This window comes from Marmota marmota, unplaced genomic scaffold, assembly GCF_001458135.2.
Source record: "Marmota marmota marmota unplaced genomic scaffold, marMar, whole genome shotgun sequence".
Lineage (NCBI taxonomy): Eukaryota > Metazoa > Chordata > Mammalia > Rodentia > Sciuridae > Marmota > Marmota marmota.
In genome coordinates, this window is record NW_026000222.1 from 3,703,504 (window position 1) to 3,726,992 (window position 23,489).

The window sequence follows — 23,489 nt, forward strand, 5'->3', positions numbered from 1 at the left end:
CCTATACTCCTGGCAGGAATCACATTGGACACGCTGCTCAAAGGGGGGCGCGCCACAAGCACCCCCTGCCCAGGCCACCCTGCCAGGGACTGGAAATACACACCTGGATGAAGGCCACAGTGACCACAATGAGCACAGCCTGCAGGGGAGGAAACAGGCATGAGCGAGGCCGGGGAGGCCAAGAGGCTGGGAGGCCGGGGAGGCTGGGAAGGCCAGGAGGCCGGGAGGCCGGGGAGGCTGGGCCTTCCAGACATACTTCCTTTCATGAATTAAGCTCACTGTGTGGAAATTCGGGAAACAGACAAGGTCCCCTCCCACCCTGCACCAAGATCAGAAAAATCCCACTAGATCCTACTTCCTGGGGGACCCGTATCAGGGTCCCCATCTAGATTTTTTTGCATAGACACAACATGACATCATGTGACACGGGCATCTTCTTTTGTAAACTGCCATTTTTGCTCTCAATGACACGTGGAAGACGGGTCCCACGCCTGCAGATGAGGGTCGAACCGCAGCCCCCTACACAGAAGCTGGGCTGCGTGGGACGGATCTGCCTTTGATTTTAAAAGAACAACTTGCACAGACAGAAAGTGGGTGCCAGCCATCAGGGGCGGCCAGCAGCGGCTCTCACACCGTGGCTCCATTCCTAGGACCAGGCGGACCCCAGGACCAGGCAGGCTGGTGGTCAGCAGGTTCAGGGGACGGCAGCGGGAAGGGACTGCTGGTAGGGACGGGTCTCCTCTGGGGTTCAGGAAAGAGCTTTGGAATTCCACAGAGGTGACAGCTGCATAATGAAGTGAGTGGACTATGATCCTCTGAATCGGTCACTTTAAAATGACCCAGGGTTTATGTGACTCTCACCTGAATAAAAACTTTTACGAGGCGCACCTTACTTTTTAAAGGGGGTTATCTCAGGGTGGTGGGGCCGGGGCAGCCACGCCTGGTAGGGTGGACCCGCGTAGCTCGCGATCGGCCCTCCCACCCCAGGGGCAGGGGAAAGCGTCCACTGCCCCCTCCTCCTAGCCACCTCCTGTCCGCCCAGGAGGACCGGCCAGCTCGCGCCTCGGTACGGGGAGAGCAGGCGTGGACCGGCTTTCTTTCTGTCCACTTGTGTTTCTGGCTCACAGCCAGCTCTTTTCCCCTGGGAGCGGAGACGGGCCGCCCCGGGCAGCCCCGGCCGGGAGCCGGACGCCGCACACTCACCATGGCGATGCTGACCGCGTCCTCGTACTCTTTGGTGAGGACGCTCACCAGGGCAGATCCCAGCAGCAGCAGGATCAGGGGGTTCTTAAACTGCAAGACACGAGAGGGACAGGCAGGCTCTCCGCGTCAGAGGCCAGCCTGGGCCTCTCACCTGGGGACAGCAGGCGACTCGGGCTTCAGGCAAGGCCGGGCTTCCCTGACCCTGACCGAGAGCTGGAGGAGGGGCCACCCAAGCCCAGGTTCTCCCTGCCTGAAAGTCCACCACTGAGGGCTATCCTGATGCTGTCCCCAGCCAGACCCCAGCCCCGCCTTTGAGCCTCGGTCTCACCTTCCACCTCTCCACGTGGCCAGGTCGGGAGCCTGGCCCACCACGGCCACACAGACCCCCAGCCCTGGACATCACAAGCACCCGAGCCTGGACACCAATCTGCTCCTGCAACTGCCTCTGTGGGCTGCGATGGTGTCCCCTTCTGAACAGGCGCTCCGAAAAGGTCCCCCAAGCACGTTCACTTACTGATTCTGTATCTGCCCCTTCACTTTACAGACACTCGACGGAGCTCATGTTACAGAGGAGTGACAGGAAGCACACGCTCCAGCACCCAGACACAGGACGGGAAAGAGCAAGGCACAGGTCAGGACAGAGGAGAGTTCGAGTGTCAGAAGCAGGTCACGTGGTTTAAAGCTGGGCTACGTTTTGGACCCTGGGCTTCCCAACAGCCAAGGCACAAAGGGAAATGGGATCAAATGTGTCACTCCTGCTGCTCCTGAGAAGTGCTTCAGCTTCGTGCCAGAGGGGTGTGTGAAGGGCTCCAAGCCCACCCTCACCCCCAGGGTCCCCCTGTGCTTCTCCCCTGCACGAGGGACAGAGCTCTTTGGGGGTGGCGTGCCAGCAGCCCTGAGCTGGCCTCCCCAACTGTTAGACCCTTTAAGAAGGAGCAGCACAAAGACATTTCCCCTTCTCAGCTGCATCCTCCTATGATCTGACCCATCGCCTCCACTGACTGCTACAAGCCGTTTCCCCAGGACTCAGCCCACATCTGTCCTGAGGTTCCTCGTCCTCTCAGGACCCAGAACTGGTCTGAACGTGTGGCATGCTGGGCCTGGTCTCAGGAATTTGAGAGCCTCTACCGTGACCCAACCAGAACCTCCTGCAGCCCCTGACTTCGCCAGGCCTCAGCCTGCTCTTGGCTGGTGACATATGTGGCCATGAGGGTACATGGCCTGCCCACGGGCCAGCACCTAGTAGGTATCTATAAATGGCGACCACCAGGAGAGCCAGACTGACTAGGAAGGGTCACCACTGACTGAGTACAGGACAGTGGCCACCTGAGTTCCAGAGAGTGGCCCCAGATCAGGGCCTTGATCCAAGGGGAAGTCTGCCTCATCCTCCTTCCCAGGGCTGGGCTGGCCTCTTCACACCTTCAGAGAGAACCACACACACCTCGCAGCCAGGGCCCGTGAACCCACACCCACCCCTGACCACAGGAAGTGCGGTCGGCAGCCAGGACAGCAGCAGAACTTCCCACAAAACCCCGAGACCTGCACCACCGGGTCCAAGACAGACCTCAGGGGACAGAACTACAGCCTTCCTCACCAGGGGGACGTCCTCCGTGTGCAAACAAACCACCCGCTCACTCTGAGGGCCTCTGAGAGTAACTTCAGGGACACAGCACCCAAGGGCAGTGGGTCGGCTCGGTCAGACCCCAACTCTAGCAAACCAGCCACGGAGCGCCGTGTTCCAGGCGGGGAAACGGCTCAGGACGAGGTGCCCTCGAGTATCCCTGCCTGGAATTCAGCAACCGAGGCGCTCAGAGGAACTGAGTGGCCCGGGACCCACGTCTCGGAGAACAGCCTGATTCCAGCCAAACGGCTGTGCCCGGCCAGGGAGGGGGGCCACCGTGCAGAGGGGCAGGAGGCTGGGCTGAGCTCCAGCGCGCGCGGACGGTGCCAGCCTGCTTCCTGGTAAACTGCACAACGTCGGCATTTATCACTCTCATTTTCTCACCAGGAAAAGCTTAGGTCCACGGGAGAGGGATTGAGTAACTCGTCCAAAGCTACGGACTGGAGACCGGGATTTGACCCGGGCCATCCGATTCTAATCCATGACTTTTGTTGTTGTTGTTTTGTTTCGTTTTTGTGGTGCTAGAAACGGAACAGGCAGGCAAGCGCCCTTCCACTGAGCTACACGGCCAGCCCCGGCCATCCCACTCCAATCTACCTACCCCGGGGCCCAATGTCTTGGGTCCATAAGGGCCCAATTCCCAGTGGTAACCCATGAGATGGCAGAAGGCTGCCTCAGGAGGAGGAGAGTCCCTGTCACCAGAGGCGGACCCCTGGCGCACAGCAGGAGCTGGACAGACAGACAGAATTGAGTCCAGGACCCTGGGAGCCCCAGCCACCCTCAGCCCCGTGTCCCTGCAGGCGCCCACAGAGGCCGGCCTGAGCCCACAGGGTGTGACGGACGAGCAGGTCCTCGCTGTAAGGAGTCTGACATGTCACCCTGGAAGGCCCTGGCTGGCCACGGCGGCGAGCCCCTGGTGGGAGGGAGAGAGGACCCTCTCCCTCTTCCCAACACTGGGGTTCTGGGAGGCTTGAGGGCCGCCATCACCCGCCCGGCTGTGAACCTGTTTTGGTGCCAGAGTGCGTCCATGAAGCTCACCCTCAGGGCCCCAAGAGTGACCCAGGGAGCAGCAGGGGCCACTAGGACAGGAGATGGAGAAGGCTGTGAGGACAGCGACTGGTCCCGGAACTGCCAACGCAGAGCCTCCGACACGGGCCCAGAGGGAAGGCCGCTGAGCCCAGGGGCCCAGGAGCCAGGGAGTGGGGAGCCGTGGAACCAGGCAACCCCGTCCCCGAGGCCTCCTGACCTCCTGGAGCCCACGGCGGGCTCTGTCCCCTGCTCCCGCTTCCTGCTGGCCTCGTCAGCACCAGGTTACAGCTAAGGCCCAGCGTTCTGGAGCCAGAGCCCGGTCACCCCTTCTTCTCTGTGTGACTTTAGGGTCGGTTTGCCGGATAAGATATGGGACACCCAGTTAAATGTGAATCTCACATGAACAAGGACCAGTTAAGAAGTGTAGTTAGGTCCAGCGGGACAGACGGACACACCTCTAAACTGCCTGTCGTCTATCTCCATGAGATTCAGTCTGAGCGGGGCACCTGTGATTTTATTTCCTAATTCTGACATCCCTACACACCCCGGGGAAATAGGTCAGTGTCTCTGTCCTCCACTCTCCCCTCTGCAAAACAAGGAGGAGGGGGACCAAGTGGGCCCGGCCACAGTAGGAGCCCCGAGTGTCATCAATATCCTTCACGATCACAGCGCTGGGCCTCTGGTCACCACTCAGGGTGCCTCCTGCCAGCTCAGGCAGCCTGGAGGGGGGCGGGAGACTGCTTATCTTGTAGAGCACCCACCCCAGCCCCAGGCAGGGCCTGTCCAAGACACCCTCGGTCAATATTTACAGAGTGCCCGGAGGCCCCACCTGCCCGGCCCGGGCACCTGTGGGCCTACCTGGTCCAGGTACTTTTTCCACGCGGGCTCCGCGTTGTCAGCCACAAACTCGTTCCAGCCATGGACCAGCCTGCGCTGCGTCACCGCAGAGTCCGACAGTCCGTTGTCCAAGTCCACCTGGAAGGGGCCGGCCCAGCACCAGCTCACGGAGGGTCCCACCAGGACCGAGGAGCCCCAGCCGCAGACCCCATGGGAAAGCCGGCCACTTCCGCAGGGACGAGGAGGGTGGGGTCATCCCCAGAAGAGAGGGGACTTATTCAGAGACCCCAGCAGATGGGGCAGAGTGGGCAGGGACAGGCACAGACTTTTTCGGTAAGACCACAGGGTTCCTTCTACGATGACCACCGGGAGAGGGCACTGGGCCCCAGCGTCAGCAAACGGGACTGCAGAGGTGTGTGGACGGAGGAGCGCAGAAGCAGGGCTTTCCTGAGTTTAAACATGAGCCTTGGGAATGTAACCTGACATTTCCTCCAAAAATTAAGCACAGAATTAGCTCAGGCCCAGCAATCCTACTGCCAGGTCCAAACACCAAGAAAACTGGACGTGGGTCTCCGGGAGGTCTGCACACGGCACTCCACACAGAGACGTAAGCGACCCCCTGCCCACGGGCGGGTGGCTGGAAGAGGGGTCTTGGGGTGCCCACGCAGTGAGTGTCAGCTGGCTTTAAAGAAAGGAGATTCTGACTTGTGCTACAAGGATGGACCTTGAGGGGTCAGGTAACTAAAGACACCAGGGCTAGGGGGACACGGTAGGACTCGGCCATGTCAGATTCAGAGGCAGAAGAGGGTGGCGGCTGCTGGGGGTGGGGTGGCACTTGATAGGGTCAGTTTCCACCTTGCAAGATGAAACCGGTTCCAAGGTGGAGAACATTGACCCTGCACACAGCGTGAGGGATCCCAACATTAAAACGTAGGCTTGCAGATGGCGCAATAAAGAGCGTCACGCCACATGTCCCACTGCCACCAAAGTCATGAAAACAGACCGTGGGGGCTGCCCCGGGCAGCAGTACTTGCTGAAAGGATCGTCTTGTGCATTCATGGTGCCAGATGCTCCTGAGAGCTCGTCACTTAGACTAACAGCGCTAATTAAGAGTCACTGATAACGTGGGGCAGTGGTGATGGGCGGCCGGTGGCAAAGTTTCCTTGTTTTAAAAGGTCAACAAGGAAGCTGTACGTGGTGGCAACAGGGGAACTGGGCTGACTTCTTGATTCTTCTGAATAGGGAAAGAAAAGCAATTGGGCTTTCCAGGTGGGAAAATATAGGAGAGGAAGAAAACAGTTCCTCTCCTGTGAATGCTGCCTGCAGGACCTAGGACAGACTTCTGGATTCTCGGGAACAGACTGGCCCGAAACAGTGACTTCCAGCTTCCTTGAATGGTGACACGTGCCCTTTAAAACTGAACCTGGGGTGCTCCACCACTGAGCTCCACCCTCATCCCTTTCTATTTTTGAGACAGGGTCTCACTCACTTGCCCAGACTGGCTTTGGACTTGGGATCCTCCTGCCTCAGCCTCCCAAGCTGCTGGGACGACGGGTGTGCCCCCTCTGCCCGGCTTTTGTTCAGTTTTCTAAGAAAATGGGAGAAGTGAAGCCAGCCCGGCTCACAGCCCCCAAGGGGAGCTCCCTGGGGGCCACGCTGTCCTGCAGGCTGGGGGCTCCAATGCACTGAGACTCCTGTGAGGTTGGGTCTAAGTATCTGGCAGGATTCCAGGGATCATAACCGACGGAGGGGGGACTCCAGAAGTGGAGGGCTGGCGCTGAGACCCCACACCTGGGCCCCCCCTGCGCTGCGCTGCTTTCCAGCCCTGGGCCCTGACTGTCTGCCTCCAGACCCTCGAGTGTGGAAGGACACTGGGCCTCCCGTGAGGGCCATCGAGTGGCAGCAGCACTGATGAGACTCCACCTGGAGGCAGTACTTCCCAACAGTGTAACGAAGATGAATTGCAAGCAAGAAATTCAGAGCACTCTGGGGGCTCTGTGCTGCCCTCAGTCTAAGAACCTGTCACGACCAGCGTCAGAGGAAGGGTCGATCCTTACGTGAAACGCTCTGGCCAAGTCCTCTTTGTGGCATTTGCATGCTTCCTTGGGTGGCAGAGCTGGGACCGTCCTGTCTTTTTCGGAGGCTTTCAGCTCACATGGCGCATCCATCTGTGGAAGAGCGGTCACTGTTAGCCAAGGGGGTCTGTGGCACCGAGGCGCCTTTTTAAGCATCGCATGCCCGTGGGAAGTGCTGTCCTTGAACAGCTTGAATCTCACACACAGGTCGCCCGTGACCAGCCTCCTACAGAGACGGACAGTGGCCGCCTGGAAGCAGCTTCGTGGGGAGACCACCTGAGGGGAGACCACTCTCACGCTGTCCATCACCACAGGAGGGTTTGGCTGGGGTGTGACCCCTACAGACAGGGCGACACGTGACAGACAGACTCTTCCATGCCTGGCCTCTTACTCAGGGTCCTTAGTGGGGGTGCTGCCTGATGTTGCAGATAGCCTTGGCTTGCCCATTTCCAAGGGGGCTCAGTGTTGAACCTGGCGAGCAGATCACAACGTCTTTACCATTCCCCCGTGGATGGACAGTCGTGTTGCTTCCAGTCACGGGCTATTACTGGTGCATCTGTTTTTAGCGAACTTATTTAACAGAATAGAACTCGCAAGGCCTCAGAGCAGGGTGTTAATTTTCATATTTAGAACTGGGACCTTGAGCCGATGGGAATCTCAGTCACATAGACACCGCGTTGTAGAGAGTGCCTCCTGCTGACAACAGGTGGTATCACAGCCTGGTTCTATGAGACACTAAAAACAACCCAAGAGAAGAGTCGGGGTTCACAGCCACTCTCTGGGAGTCTGCGTATTCTCTGTGGGGTGCCAAAGGCCTGGGAAGAGACCACAGGGAACACCCGGAGGCTCTGGGTGGCTCTGAGAGCACAGAGGGACCTCAGAATCAGGACAGGGTAGGTGGTTCTGCAACACTTCCCGGTATTTGGCCATCCAGGACATGATAGTCATCTCTTCCTCTTCCAGCAGGTTGTTGCAAAGTGGGAAGGAGGAAAGGCGGAGGGGTATTGACCAATTTCTTCCTGTAGCTGGGATAGAAGTTGCAAGCGCCTCTTTCCTCCTTGCCAGTCATCTCCTCCCCAACCCCAAACCAGGAAGCGCAGCAGTGAGGACCGGGCTTATTCAACAGGCTCCTGTCTCCTGGGGCTACTTCTCACATCAGCAGCAGGTGCTCCTTGCACATTAAGGGAAGATGAGGGTCACACACTGAGCCAGGCTCCCCAGCTCTCAAGACCTGGTTCTGCTGGGCCAACCGCAGTGCTTGGTTCTTGCCCCCACCATCCTGGGGGGTCCTGGGCCCAGCCCCACCTGTTCTTGGTCTTTCCAGTTCTTTCTGGCCATAACTATACCCCGTTCACTTTTCATGCAGTATGCAGAGTGACACTGAATGTCACAGGTGTGCATGTGCACACCCCCCCCGCAGTGCACAACCTCCCGAGTGCACCCCCCTCACAGTTGGAAACACGGGACAGACTCCAGTCGCTCTCAGGATAAAACACCCTCTTCGACACGCTGCCACAGACGCCACCTCGCCCTGCCACCTCGTACCCATCACGCAGTCTTCTCCCCCATCGGCCCCTCCCTCAGCTCCTGGCAACCGCGGGTCTATTTTCTGACTGTGAGGATTTAACTGTCTGCACCTCTCATATAAATGGAACCCTGCCCTACGTGACTTCTGGTCTCTGGGTTCCCTTTATGACCCTGAGGTATTATTTGTTTGCAGCAAACAGACTCTGTGGGCAGCTGGGGCTGGTAGAGCAGAGCAGGGCCTTCCTAGGTCCCAAGGGGACAATCTAGGACATGGGGACCCCTCCGAGCAGCTTCACCAGCGCGCACAGCTCAGGGCTCCCGAGGGAACCACAAAGGACAAAGGCAGCCCTGCGACAGACGGCTGGCTGGACAGGAGCTCGAGCTGTGCGGGGGCCTCCCAGCAAGCAGCCTCCCCTGCCCGGCCCGCTGCCCTCCCACTGCTCAGGGACTGCATGCCCTTGGACACTGACTTACACCCCGGGGAGCTGGGGTGGGCGCTGCTGCAGGGTCCTCACACACCCCTGCTTCCTCCTCTGCACAGAGGGGTCACCACGGCACAGAGGCCATGGGATGGGAAATAGTAAACAGGATACCCGAGCCCCGTGCAGGGCACCTAGGAGCCAGAGGTGCTTGAAGGGCCAGGGCCGTGAGGCTTCTCTCTGCCTCGCCTCTCCTTCCAGAACCCAGGAACACTGGGGTGCTGAACAGCGTGGCAGGCTCAGCACACAAGAGCCCAGCAGGCCCCCGGCAGGCCCTGGGGACAGATAGTGTTTTCTGACTCTTTGGCATAAGGTGTGCCAAATACCACACAGGACATGTGTATACTCAAAAGCTAGTTGTCATTTACCTGAAACTCAGATGTGACAGTGTGTCCTGTGTCCATTGGGCCACACAGGTGTGAGCAAGCTGAGAGATGCTCATGACTGTGGTCACAGAATCCAGGGACCTGGGAGATGGAAGGGGGCCAGGGAAAGCTCGGGAGGAGTGAAGGGGGACCTTCTGTCCCAGGAGGAACAGGTGGGGAGGTGCCTGGGAGACTCAGGGCCCCTGGCTGGCCAGAGTGCTCGGCCCGGGTTCTGGAAGGAGCGGTGAGGCAGAGAGCAGCCCGGCGCCTGGGAGTCACACGGCCTGGCCCTTCAAGAATTGCTCAATGCTCAGCTGTTAGGTCCATGAACAGGTAGGGGACAGCCCAGGGTCATGACGACCAGGAGCAACCGGAGGTTTCGCTGAGCAGGACACCACAGACCTCAGGACAAGTGCACCCACGAGGTACACACCTGCCTTCCTCCAGGCACAGACGTGCCAACTGCACACACCTGCGAATTGCACACACCTGCCAACTGCACACACCTGCCAACTGCCTAGCTTTACGTCACTCTGGCGGTCCTTACGGTGTGGACCTCAGGCCAGCATCACCTAGAACCTTTGAGAAATGCAGCTTTCTGGGCCCCGTCCTGGACCCGATCCTCGCGGGGCTGCAGGTTGGGTTGGCAGCCTGCGTTTTAACGGGTCCTCTGGGCCTTCAGAGCCATCCACAGTTGCCGCATGTGAAGGTCCACCTGCCATGGCCCACGCCAGACCCACTGAGGAGTGGGGAGCGGCCACAGGGTGGGAAAATCCCCCAGGGCACTCCGTGTGTCCTGAGTGCAGGATGCCTGGGCTGAAGTCACACTCAGCCCACCCACTGGGTCCCTTGAGGGCCTCCGTCTTGCAGAGGAGAAAGGGCTGGGCAGCAGGCCAGGGACAGAGAGAAGGGCCCGGGGCCCCAGGAACACCCTGGGGACCAAGCCGGGCGGGGGCCCCTCTGCTTCCTAGAGGCCATGGGTGGGTGACGTCTCCAGGCAGCTGGTGCCCACAGTCCTTCTAGAAGCCGGGCAGATAAGGAAGGAGAAGGCCTGAGGCAGAACAGCAGCCAACTGAAGGTCGTGGCCATAAAACACCACCCCACCCAGGCCTGCTGACACTAAGGAGGTGACATTGGCCATAAAACGCCACCCCACCCAGGCCTGCTGACACTAAGGAGGTGACATCGGGTGCCAGACACCCTTGACCACCTGTTTCCCCCTCCCTCAAGGCAGATGCGGTTTTTGCCCACCTCACAGATGAAGAAATGCTGCAGTGGGCACCACAGGGGGCTCCAGCCACTGCTCTAGGAAACGGGAGGAGCCTCTCGGTGGGTTGGGTGTTGTGGAAACGGGAGAAATGGAGGGGGAAACGCCTTCCTGGGTCTTCCACGAGGAGCCAAAGAGGGGGAGACAGGAGACAGGCAGGGAGACAGATAAGCTGAGCTGGACTCCGGGCCCCTCCCACCCCAAAGCCCAGGCACAGCAACCCGGACCCTGGGAACGTGTCGCCTCGCGTGAGAAAAGGACTCTTGATGAAATCGAGGACCTTGGGAAGGGAGAGGGTCCTGGCTTGGGGCAGTGTCACCACGAGGTCCTTGGGAGAGGAGGGTCAGGGAGAAGCTGCAGAAGGCAGGAGCCAGGTCCCTCAGGGGACCCGCCCCGCCCACACCTCTTGTTAGCCCTGGGGACCCACGACGGACCCCATCCTCCAGAGCGGCACTTGGGTGCTGTCTTAAGCCACCGAAGTTGTGGCACTGCTACAGCAGCAAGGAAAACCACCCTGTCTGTCCCGGAAGGAACCGGCTCTCTGAGCCCCCGGCTCCGTGCCTCCCCAGCCCACCATGCTGCCCTCCTGCCTGCTGACCTCCTCAGAGGTGACTGACACTGGGACTTCTGTCAACGGGGTCTGCTCTGCTGCCTTGGAAGTCCGTGCAAGCGTGAGACTCGTGCTCTTGAACTGGCTTCTCTTGCTGAACGTGGTCCTGGCGAGACCCACCGGGTGGAGCCATTAAAGGCTCGTTCCTTCTCTGCTGCCATCAGGGTCCCACGCCTCCCGCTGCACAGGCACACCGCAGTTTATCAAGTGGTTTGTGTGTGGTTGGCACATAGGTCATGTCCAGCTTGGGCTGTGACAGCCCACAGCCATGACCCTTCCCAGGAGAACGTTCTGGTGCATATAACCCCTGGGACATTCCTGGCTCGGCCCTGCTGGGCCACAGGGCAGGCAGGGTCCAGTGTCAGTGGATACTGCCAGGCCCGTTTCCCAAGTGTGGAACCATGACCGGAGGTGGAGAGGGGAGAAGCAGCCCCAGGACACTGCGAGTACACTGGCCTATGCAGAGCAGCAGGCCAAGGCCTATACAGGCCGACCTTGGGCGGAATCCACAGGACGCTGCGACTCGGGCTGTCTCTGGGCTCGAGGCTGGGTGGTCGAGGGCAGAGACTGGAGGATACTGTTCCGTGCCTTCTTCTTCTTTTTTTCTTATGTATTTTTAGATGTTGATGGACCTTTACTTCATTCATTTATCTATAGGTGGTGCTGAGGCTCGAACCCAGGGCCTCCCACCTGCTAGGCTAGCGCTCCACCACTGAGCCCCGGCCCCAGCCCCATGTTTTGTGCCTTCTTGAACCCAAACCACAAGTGTGAACTGCCGATTCCAAGGGGGAAAACCAGTTCTGTGACGCCTGGGGCAGCACCAAGGGAGGAGGGGCAGAGGACTCCCATCCAGGAGAGGCTGAGCTGCTGGGAGAGGGGCAGAGAAGGAAAGGGCTCTGGGAGGGACAGAGTGTGTAAGGGCCATGACCGGAGGGCAGAGAGCAGCACCCAGTCGGGATCCTTCCCTGCTGAGCTGCAGCCCTGGGTGCAGGCAGGGAGAAGAGCACCTCAAGGAACTCAGGGTGGCTGCCCAGCGGTTCTTCATTGGGGGAAACAAGATTCAAAATGCAGCAAATGCGGCAGGAGCGCCCCCGGGCCACCAGCCTGAGCAAAGAACACCCCACGGGGGTGGGGGAGGGAGTCCAGAATGTGTGTCTTGCTCGGAGAGGACAATGCAGTCAGGGACAAGAGGAGGCTGAGCTGTGGTGGCCACTGTCCCTGGGGATGGATGAGGAGACTGGTTACACACAGGAAGAGCCCCGTGGCAGCTGGGATCCAGCCGAGGGAGTTACAAACGCACCAGAAGCCTGAGTGGACTCCCAGTTACTGGATTGGAATCGATGGTCGAGATCCAAAGTGAAGCACACATACAAAACTAAACAGGCCTGACGGGGTTCACACCCCGGAGAGGGCCCCGAGGCCAAGGCAGCCCCCGGAGGCATCTGCAGCTGAGACTCCTGCCACCGCTCTGGATTTCTGCACACGCTCCCTCAGCAAAGAGCACCCGGGAGCAGAGGCCGACTTCCCTGCTGGGGCAGCGAAGGGACAGAGGAACCTGAAATTCCCTCGTATCTCAAAAGGGCTGAGATGATATGTGCAAAGGGTGCTCGGGAGAGTCGAGAGGGCCCAGGAGGGGGCTCTGCCGGCCAAATTAGGGACATTGTGAGCACACTGAATACATATTGACAGCGACAGACCTTGTTTAATCAAAGAGGGTGTGGGCTCACAGTGATGTGACGAGTGAATGGCCGTCGTCGCGGGGCTGTTTCTTAGAGCAGAACGAGAGCAAACAGAGGGACGTGGAATTTGGAAACCACTCGGCAACACTGGACAGCAATGGTGTCAGGCAAGCGAGGACACCCGCACACTCTCAGCCGTCACCCCTTGAGATGCTACCGTGCGAAGGGGACGCACTAGCTTTGGGGAGGAGGACCAGGCAGACACCACCTCAGCCAAGGGCTAGGGGACAACAGCGTCCCTACCTCCTGAGAGGCAAGAGCAGGACATGGCACCGCCTTACAACGGTCCCACCATAAATGCATAGCCCGAGTCCTACCACAAGGACAGTCTGCAAAATTGTGACCTTCAAGAATGTCAAGGACATGAAAGACAAGGAAGACCCAGGGGACTACTGCACCCCAGGGGAGGGTGGGAGATGGACGGCACAGGCAATGCACCCTGGATGGTCTTCTGCTGTCATCGAGCAGCACGTGGGTGGAGTCTGCAGACGGGATGGTGACAGTGGCGCATGTTCAGGCTCCACTGTGGACACAGAGGCATGGCTCTGTGTTAGGAACCCTTGGGGAGAAATCCTGGGGCAGTGGAGCCCCTGCCTGCAATCTGTGTGCGGAAGCGGGTGGCGAGGGTGGGTGGTACAGCACCAGGGGGATCCGGGCCAAGGGGTTCAAGGACTTGCACTGTGCCCTCGGCAGGTCCTCTCCCAGATTCAGGTTCAGCCTGCATTTATGGAGCCCCAAGTCAGTCTGGCTGGAGCCAAAGACGGGGAGCTCCTGAGAAGCACACGGGTTGTCCTGGGACAACACATGGAACAATCAGAACTGTCCAGTAGGGAGGCCCCGTGTCGGGGTTGGACCAGAGCACGTGACCACGTACACGTCTCTTTCCCTCCAGATTCAGGAATCTCACACTTTGTCCCTGTCTGTACTTGGGTCCACCTTGGGCCAAACCACGTGTGTTCTTCTGGGCCCTCCTCCCTCAGCTGGTCAACAAAGCCCAACAGAAACCCACGGCAATGCTGTTCCGCCAGCGCTGTCCCCACCAAGCACCTGGGGCACATCAGGGACTCCATAAGCATGACCTCAGGAGGCTCTGTAACCACCAGGGAAAACCACACATTCCCCCACTGTGGCCGCAGCACCCCAAGACAAACACCCCTCTACATATTTCCTCCCAGGAACGTGTCCTGGGCTGTCATTCCACCCCACCCATTCCTGTGCAGGAGGCCTAACCCCAGGACCCCAGGACATGCCTGCATGGCAGACAGGGCCTGACCAGGGTCATTACAGTGGAGCCCAATCCAATCATGCTGGAGTCCTTCTAGGAACGGAGATCAAGCCCCAGACCAGGGAGAACAGCAGGAGAGAGGCCTGGCCATCCCATTCCCTCCTCTCCATGTGCCCCAGGCAGTGGCTGGGAACGTGTTCCTGCCTCCCAGCTGGCCAACTGCATCCAGGCCTGGCAATGCCACTTATAGCCCCTGCCAAGGCCACCAGTCACATTAGCCCTCAAGATACCCTGCAAATGCTCTGGGATTGGGAGGCCCCTGAATGCGGGTTCCGCTGACTCTCTCTGGCCAATCCTCAGTGGGAAGTGAGCGCAGATTCCGAGGCCTTCAGACACGGTCAAGGCCCTCCCTCGAGCTCCCCGAGACCCCACTGACGGAAGTTCCCGGGCTGCACAGCTGATAACTCAGAACCGTGATGCGACACGGTGCACACACTTGCACCCATGACAACCACACAGGCTGCTAGCATAAGGATCAGGTCACCACAGCTCAGTTGTGGAACTGGTGAGTCAAGTGTAAATTACCTGAATGCGGAGGGCGGAGTCACCAGCAGGGGCCTGCTCACATCCAGGCCTCACACACAGAACCCTGCCCTGCGGTGAGCACCACGAGTATAGCACAACCAAGCACAAGAGAAGTACTCTTGGCGCGCCCAGTGCTCTCCTCACCTGCTGGTGACCCGCGGGTTCTGCAGTGACCAAGTGGCCTTTCAGACTGGGAGTCACAGGCTGCCGCTGACAGGCAGCGGGTTCAGGACTTAGGGTGATCTTCCCAAACTAGCAAACGAATTCCTGGCCTATTTGAGTGTGATTTTGTGCACAAACATGAAAACAGATGATCTTGGCAGGAGGGTTATCAAAGTCAAGATTCAGGAGTCCAAATAAAGAGCAGAGCTCGACAGAAACACTAGCAACAGCAGAGAGCTTGGGCAGACTCCAGGTCGGGCGTGCTTGGCTTTTTTATCTGAATCATCCCAAAAATACGTCTTTCCACATTGTGGAGGGCTGCCTCTAGGAGAGCCCTAAACACCTGTCCCTGACCACCCCGTATGCGTGCACAGTGTGGAACCCTTCAGTTGAGGGTGGACAGGGCCTGGACTTGCTCCAATGAGCAGAGGACGGCAGAAGTCAGGAGACCTCATTCCCTCCCCGAGTTACAAAGTGCTGTGGTGCCCGTCTCTTCACGGATGCTCTCTCGGCCTCTTGAAGATTCCATCTGCCGTGTCACAGGCAGCCCTGCAGGGAGACCCATGTGCGAGGGAACAGGCCTGCCCATGGCCACGGGGTGAGCTTGGAAGTGGCCTTCAGGAGAGACTATGGCCCTAGCCAGCAAGACCCGGGGATAGGCGCACTCACTAGGCGACACCCAGACGGAGCCCACGGTTCCCAAGAGATAACACAGGACGTAACATGGTAGTCTGGTATCCAGCACTACATAACTAAGCCAGCCACCCAGTATCACCGATGGAATTTTAGTAAATCACCAGTCCCCTTAAAATAAAGTCGTTATGTTTGTAGTTTATAATTTTATTATAAACTTAGTTTTATTTTATAGCTGAGTTAAAAGCATGTAGCTATTTTTATTGCAGGTTTTTGCCTATTCTTATTAAAGCCACACTTCAATGCATCTAAGACAATGCTGGGGCCTGTAGGCCATTTCCTTAAGATGTCCACAAGTTTGAGAATCACAAATGATTCCTGCTGAGTGTGGACAAGGCCAGGCTAAGGATGTGTGTGTGGCCCCCAGAATTCTACCTCGTACTCTGTCTCTCTACAGCGGGTGTGATCTCGTAAAACACAACTCTGCCTGTGACTGTTCTGTAACATGCTCCTAACATGTATGGCACGTCTCTAAATGACAAGTGCCACATCCTGACTTAAAGCCCTTTGAGGTCCCGACGCTTTATGGATGAAGCCCAGATTCTTCCTAGCAAAGATCTGGGGGCCACGTGTACAGCCTGGGTCTCCCTCCAACTCTCCACCACCTGCCGTGCCACCTCCCATTTCCCCACTTCTATTCATCCTAAACATCACTTCTCCTTGACAGCTCCTAGGTACCTGTCACTGTGGTCAACTGTAACCTGTGGCTCGGCACCCACCCCTGCCCACTTGCATGATGCCCCGAGGGCAGGGAGTATGTGCATCTTTCTCAGCACCCCATCCCTGGGCAAGTTCTGGGAATCTGGGTTGGATGAGCAGGTGCCATGGCAGGTGTCCATCTGCTGGAACTCAGGCCTGCTGTGGAGTGCCCAGGAGGATGAATGGGCTCAGCAGCCCCGGAGGGCAGCACAGACACCAGTCTAAGCCTGCTTTGGGGAAGAGACGGGAGCCCTGAGGGAGAAACTGCTTCCCCAGAGTTGGCACCGTGTGTCATCCCGGAAGCAGGAATTTCTGGTCCAACGTTCTCCTTCCCTTAATGTCAGGTCAGCAAAGAGAAGCTTTTTCCATTCACAGAATCAAGGAGTCTCTTAAACACCTTCCTTTTCATTACCCTGAATGTAGCCAGGGCAGCCCTCTCTGGAGTCAGGAGGACGGTGCTTAAATTTGGCCTCCGATGCCTCTATCTTGGGACCTTCCCTGTCTTGGCCACCTGTCCCCCGTCCAGTCTCTCTGCTGTTAAATTCTCCTTGCAGCCAAGACCACCAGGTCGGAAATTAAACAGCTCTTGGTTTCTCTGCTGACTGTCGGCCTCCCCAGTGGACTTTGTTCTGTGCACACCTGCAGCCCAGAGCCTGGCAAAACTGGCCAAGACTTAGTGGGAATGAAAACTGGCCCACCTGTGAGCCTCTGCAATAAACGTCACCTGCAGGCAGCGGCCCTCGAGGAGCCCCAGCCAGCGCTCAGGGGTAGCTCCTGTTCCAGCTGAGCCAAGTGCTGGGAGGTGTAGGGGCAGCTCAGAGGCATCCAGGAATGGTGAGCTAGGTGCTCATAGAGGCCCAGTGACTGGGGTCATCTTGGCAAACAGTACTTCTTTTCCAGACTTTCTTGAGAAAGAGAGTTCAGAGGGCACAAGTGTGGGAGCTAAGGAGGAGCCGTGACCTGGCAGGACGGTGCCTCCCAGCTCCCTCCCCCATCCCCCTCCCCATTCCCCTTTATTGGGGTTTCCTGTGTTCACATGAGCTGAGCACCTCTGGAGACAGCACACCTGCCCCTCAGCTGGCCTTGTGCCTCCCAAGCCTCCCTGAGACTCCACACTGAGAATTATCCCCTGACCCAAGGCTCACTGGGTCCTTCAGGATGCTGCTGAACCTGGGTCCACAGCTGGGTGGGAGACCTGTCCGACCTTGGGGGGCCCTTCTGGAAAGCTTTGGAGGAATGAAGTCCACCTGGCAGAGAGATCAACCCAGCATCTCCATTTGGGTTACACTGACCCTGTACCTGAATTCCTGGATATCCTATACAACCTGATCACAGCCAGCTAATATCAGGAGTTCTTGCAAAATACCCAGCCAGATGCTAAAATCAAAAGATGGAAGAAAAATTAGGAAAAGTAGAAAAGGCAACCCGTGTTGGCAAATGACTTCAAACTCCTTCAACAGAATGTTGTGGTTGGGAAATGATTTTGGCAAACTGCCACAACACCAGTTCCTATCCATGCCCACGCACCTCATCACAGGAAGAGTGACTGGGTCCCGCAGTCTGCAGTCCTTACTACCCTACCACCAGAACTCTCTGGGCAACACTGATTTACCACCTACTCTTTGTAAATGAACACGTATTTAAGGACCATGCAACCAAAATTGTATTGACTATTGGCATTCTTTGGGACAAAAAAAAAATTTAAATGTTGCAAATATTTTTCAGCAGATTACTTCTATTAAAAATCAAATTTAACCTTGAGGTTCTCTTCACTAGTGAGAAGGCCACTGCAGGGTCTTTCTCCTGAGCAAGCTCAGGGAGGGACTTCCAGAAGCTTTAGTGTTGAATGGCCAGTTAAACTCAGCCCTTGGATCTTGTAAGGTGCTCTGCTTGCAAAGGGAAGGGGTGGACCCCAGCCAGGAAGGGCTTTCTTTGTCAGCTGGGCCAGTTGCCCCCTGAGAAGCTCTGGGGCCTAGGACCCTGCTAGTTTATCTGAGGGGCCCCTGGAGGCTCAGAGTCCACGCACACATTTTTAAAAGCACATTCATGATATAGGAAGAGAAGCCGGGAGGTCACTTTAATTTTTACTACTATTGCTCAACAGTTGGGCTTCTCCCCCCCCCCCCTTTTAAAGATTCCTCTAATCCCCGCTGCCCTCCGGTTCCTGTAGCCTTTTTAAAACCCACCAGCAGACTGGGTCTGCAGAAGTGAATTCTCTGAAATCACAGAAACCTGGCTTAGGTTCCCTGCTGGGTCCCTGGCTCTCGGCCCTTTGCTCATCCGCAAAATGGGCTGTCCCGGCAGGTGGCTCCCGCGGTGCTGCTGCTCCGACAGCCCGGGAAGGAGGCCGCCAGAGCCCGGGGCGCAGCGCGCAGGGGGACTGGGGCGGGTGCGGGGTCAGGTCGCACGTCCCGCACCGGGTCGCCCAGACTCACCAGGGTTTCCACCTCGTCCCTCTCCAGCGCGTGGTACTGGTGGCCCCGGCCCCAGAAGGCGAGTTTCTGCAGGAACTTGAAGCGTCTCTCGGCCATGGTGAGAGGGAGGAGTCCCCGACGGCCCTCGCGTCGGNGCTGTGTGCCTCAGATCCTGGGCTGTTTCCCAAATTTGTCAGATCACAAGAAACACCTGGAGTGAGGAAGCCCCGGGGCCAAGTCTGGTTTAAAATCCTGTTCCCCTACCTCCCCACCCTGAGTCTTCGGTATGACTATGCGCTGGGGCAGGACAGGGAGTCTATTGAGGAGCCAAGCTGGTCAACACTAACATATGGGCAGCAGCGTGGCCTGGAGCTGAGTCAGATCCCTAACTGCTGCTGTGTGGCTCTGGATGAGTCACCTGGCCTCTCTGAGCCACCTGGCTTCCCCTGTAACTGACATGGAACACAAAGCTGAGACCTCATCCCCTGGGCCCTGGGAGGGAATCCTAGCAGCAGGAGGTTGGAGGACCACTGCTGCCTTCAGCCAACATGGCCCTCGTCCTCATCTGCAGAGGGTCTCTGGTGCCTGCTAATAGTGGGCCTTGGGAGGTCTCCTGAGTTTCTCTGTCAACGGCCCCCAGGACAGTACCTCCTTCCTGGTGAAATTCAGGGTCCGGGGGGCAGTGTGGCACGGGGCTGGGGCAGGACTTGGCACACAGCATGTTCTCATCAGGCTGTCACAAGGAAGCCGCTGGACTCGCATGGCCCCCAGGGCATGACAGTGGGTGTGCAGTGTAGACGGTTTCCTGCTGCCGAGTGACTTGGCTTCAGATGGGACTAGAATCCATACAATGAGACCCACCACTGAGTCGAGGGTGGCTTTGGGGAAGGACATGCCACTCTCTGCCCTCAGCGTCCTCATCTGTAGAGGGAGGTGCTGTGGGAGATGACATATGTGTTTGTCCTTGCAATTGAGTGGCCCCTTCTAAGCAAATATTTGCCAGCGACTTCAACTGCTCCCCAAGGGTGGCCACCCAGCCCCGTTCCATGGGACGGAAAATTCTGGTGGCTCATGGTGTCTCTCCTGCATCTCCCCCTTTAACTGTAACTAAAGAGGTCCCTGCACAGGCTGCACGCCCCCCGCCCCCCCCCGCCCCCCAGCTTAGGAAAGGGGCAGGCTCCTGCTAGAAGCAGAGCTGGGCAGCTGGGTGGGCCAGATTGGAATTCCAGTCCTTTCCTTTCTGATGTGTGACCTCGTACAACTTTCTTCACCTCCACGCTCCTCAGTTTTCACATCCATAAAATGAGGATGTCACCACCTACCTGGATGAATCAGGGTCCCAGAGTTTGAGAAACAGGGTTCCAAAGGTGGGCAGGGCACAGGGAGAGCAGAAGCAAGTGCACGGTGACTCGAGGTCATTAGTGGGGAGAGTGGCTACTGTGCAGGGCGTGGAGGGCAGTCACCTGCAGGGGGCAGCTGTGTGGATGCGAGAATGTCCCTGGAGGGCATGGCTCTGACCCAAAGCCAGCTGTCAAGGGAGTCAGGGACGCAGCTCCCTGGGCCAGGAGTGGGGAAGGGTGGACAGGGCTCTGGGGGGTCAAGGGGAGGTGCCCAGCACCGACCTCAGGTCCACCGCGCAGGTCAGGCTGAAGCTTGCACCGGGAGGGTCTGACCTGGCGAGTCCCAGGAGAGGCTGTGGTTAACACAAAAGAACAGGGTGAGCTTGCAGGGTCTTTCCAATGAGCACCCCTGATTTTAAGCTAGTGCTGATCCGGGACAGAACACCTGAGGGCCAGGAACTCAGGGTTTCCCAAGAGCGCTGACCAGGGAGCCTTCTCCAGGTGGCGCGGCACCCACAACCGCAGGTAGGACTCTGGCCTCCGCCTTCCCCCTGAAACTCCCATCTCTCAGATCCCATCACCATGGTCCCTGTCCAACCCGGAGACGGCAAGGCTTGAGAGTGCCCTCCATGTAGGTATTGGGGTGGAGAACAAGAACACTGGAGTGGACCCCAGAGAGATAAGCTATGACCGGGCACCCCTTGATGGGCACCGGTTTTGCATGGTGATTAGTCAATGCAGCCTGCCACACATCTGCTGCATGTGCCTTTCCTGAGCCTGTGATGGACCTGTGTGCCCTTTCCCTAAGCGTTTTGATGGCACTAGTTGGTGTGTGGGTGGCGCACTCCTGGAATCCCAGGGACTCTGGAGGCTGAGGCAGGAGGATGGTGGGTTCAAGGCCAGCCACAGCAACTTAGCAAGGACTTAGGCAACTCAGTGAGACCCTGTGTCTAAATAAAATACAAAAAAAAAAAAAATGGCCAGGGATGTGGCTCAGTGTTTGAGTGCCCCTGGGTTCAATCCCCAGTACCCAAACCAAAACCAATCCAGACGAAGTTGGTGCGTTCTTTGTATGTTGTTGGTGTTTTCTCTGCGTCTGTTCACCCTGACTTTCTAGTTATGGGGTTCGTGCCCTTGTTTAGTGGAGGCTGCTGGTCAGACACGGGAAGGCAAGAGAAGCACGTCCCCTTCCAGCCTCTTTCCTGAGCCATTTTCCTCGGTGCCCGCTGGTGTTCCCCGGGTTCTGCTAAGCCGTGGTGAGTCCACTGGCTTCTCGGCCCCTCTCACGCCTCCTTTGCAGGCTTCTTGAGGCAAGCACTCTTCTCCTCGCCTTCATCTTTCACTTTGATTTTGAAACGAGCAGGGTGTTCCAACGCCCCCGCGCCCAGCAGTCACACCTGCCGTCTGTAATTGTCCTCAGGGTCCCTCTTGGCCTCTCACCTCCTATAGAGTCCACGGTCGTCTCGGTCATCTTCAAGATTCTTCTTCCTCTCGGAGTTTGTTTGCTGGTTTGTTGTTTCTGTCTGGAGACTTCTAGAGGCCACGCAGCTGCCTGACTTCCTGAGGGTGGCAGCTGAGCGTGACCCCGCCTGGCACACGGGCCGTGGATGAGAGCCCAGGGCGGGACCTGAGCAGGCATCCAGTCTTTCCTGAAATGTCTGCCGCAGGCACCGCGGGCATGGCGGCCTGGCTCGTCAACCCCGGCTCACTCTCTCTGAAGGTGGTGTCATCCCATTACCCACCACTGTCTCCTGACAAGGCACCTGTCGCAGAGGCACCTGGAATTTACTTGGTAATTAACTTCACTCACAAGTCTGGCATTGAAGGCGACCTTTTCAGGGGTGCACCATACAAAGGTGGCTTGAGACGCCTGTGTAGGTGTAAGAGCTAGCTGGAGCCCTGGCTTCCTGCACAGGCCCTCTGTGTGAAGAACTGTGTGCTCAGCACGAGGCTCTCACAGGCGGAGAGACCTGGACGCTGCAGCTGAAGTGCATTTCATTCAACACATATTTTCAAGCAGCAAGCACACGTGTGTCCCATCCTGGTCCCTGGAAACAGAGTGTGACCTTACTGGGAGGGGTCTTCATGGATGTACTTCTGCCGAGGACCTCCAGCAGGCATGCTGGCTCAACTGGGTGACAGTTAACTCCAGGGACAGGAGAAGATGGAGGCAGGGCTGGAGTGACGGGCACTAGCCGAGGGGCACTGGGGCGCTGGAGGCTGGGAGAGGCAGGAAGGAGCCTCCCCTGGAGCCCACACAGGGAGCTGGCCCTGCGAGCCCTGGGTTTGAAACTCTGGCCTCCAGAACTGAGGAAGAACAGCATCCGCAGTGCCGGCCACCCAGGCAGTGGCCATTTACTGCAGCAGCTGGGAGGCCACTGTGGTGGGCAGTGCCACCAGGGAAAGTAAACAGGGCACCCCAACGGGGGTCTTGTGCAGAGGACTCCAAGCAGAGAGGGGCAAAGCTAGCCCCAGGCTAGGGGACCCCTGATGCGAACCAGCCCCTCATCTTCACCAAGCTCAGGTCAGCCCCAGGGCCCCCAGGTACCAGGCCTCACACTTCCATGGTCACTTCCTCCAGACAGACCTGGGCCAGCACCTCCCACAGCTGTGACCTTGGTGGGCTTCTGGGGGCTTCACTCCCTCCCACCAGGAGGGACAGGCTCAGACCTGTGGAACATGATGCCAGGGCCCAGCGACACGGAGACCGCGAGGTCAACATAGCCAGGATGCCTGGCCTCCCCCTCCTCCCACAGAGCAGCAGATGCCAGCAGCCACTGGCCGGCACTTCCCCTGGGCTGGGCAGGCCTGGGGCTCCTTGTCACTTTCAAGGAGCCACCATAATGGTTGGCACCTGGCACATGAATAAGTCTATTTACCAAAGGCTGTTCAGAGGAGGAAGGAGTGACCTTGGGCAGAACCTTCTAGAAGGTGGAGGTGTACCTAGAGATCTCCCTGTGGGGTGAGGAGGCAGAACCAACAAGGACTCTGGTGGGGAAAGGACTCCTCACTGCCCTTCTCCAGGGCCCCTCTTCACACACCTTCCCCAGGCCAACGGCTAGCGATTGGGAGGATTTTGTCCACTAAATAATTTGGCATTTGTGAAATATAAATGAAATATAAATGGCTCCCTTATTTTTGGAGCAGTTTTAGGTTTATAGAAAAATTGCACAGAAAATACAGAGTTCCTGGGTGCCTCACCTTGAGTTTCTCCTGTCCGCGTCTAGCGTCCGTGTGTGTGTGTGTGTGTGTGTGTGTGTGTGTTTGTGTGTGTGTGTGTGTGTGTGTGAGAGAGAGACAGACAGACAGCATCCCAGCCATGGACATGGCCTGCAGAAGTCCACTGTTCCCTTCCCTCAGGGTCCCACTTGGTGGTTATGACACGCACCCACCACTACAGTGTCGCAGGGAATGCAGTCACTGCCCTGAGCCCCCCGCGCCCCCCATTCTGCCCCACCTTTTCCGGACGTTAGACTGTTGGAAATTTGACCCCTTTGAAAATTCACTCTCATTTTGAAAGTTCAAAGGCGTCTCCCAGAGCTATGAGAATGCCCATCCAAAGCACAGCGGCCCCAGGTGGTCCTGCTGAAACCCGCCAGTTCTTGTCCCCCCCCCCCCC

At 57.9% G+C, this 23,489-nt stretch overlaps 1 protein-coding gene across 1 annotated transcript in view; it reads right to left on the reverse strand.

Annotated features, from left to right (window-relative positions):
- Positions 1–18,681, reverse strand: part of Atp2c2 (ATPase secretory pathway Ca2+ transporting 2) — a 48,776-nt gene extending 30,095 nt beyond the window's left edge. Inside the window, exons 1-5 of the mRNA XM_048792405.1 lie at positions 18,552–18,681; positions 6,748–6,858; positions 4,712–4,828; positions 1,204–1,293; positions 104–139 (exon numbers count right to left, since the gene is read on the reverse strand). Coding sequence (XP_048648362.1) covers positions 104–139; positions 1,204–1,293; positions 4,712–4,828; positions 6,748–6,858; positions 18,552–18,647 — 450 coding nt within the window. The 5' untranslated portion in view covers positions 18,648–18,681. The remainder of the gene's footprint in view (positions 1–103; positions 140–1,203; positions 1,294–4,711; positions 4,829–6,747; positions 6,859–18,551) is intronic.
- Positions 18,682–23,489: the final 4,808 nt, after the last annotated feature.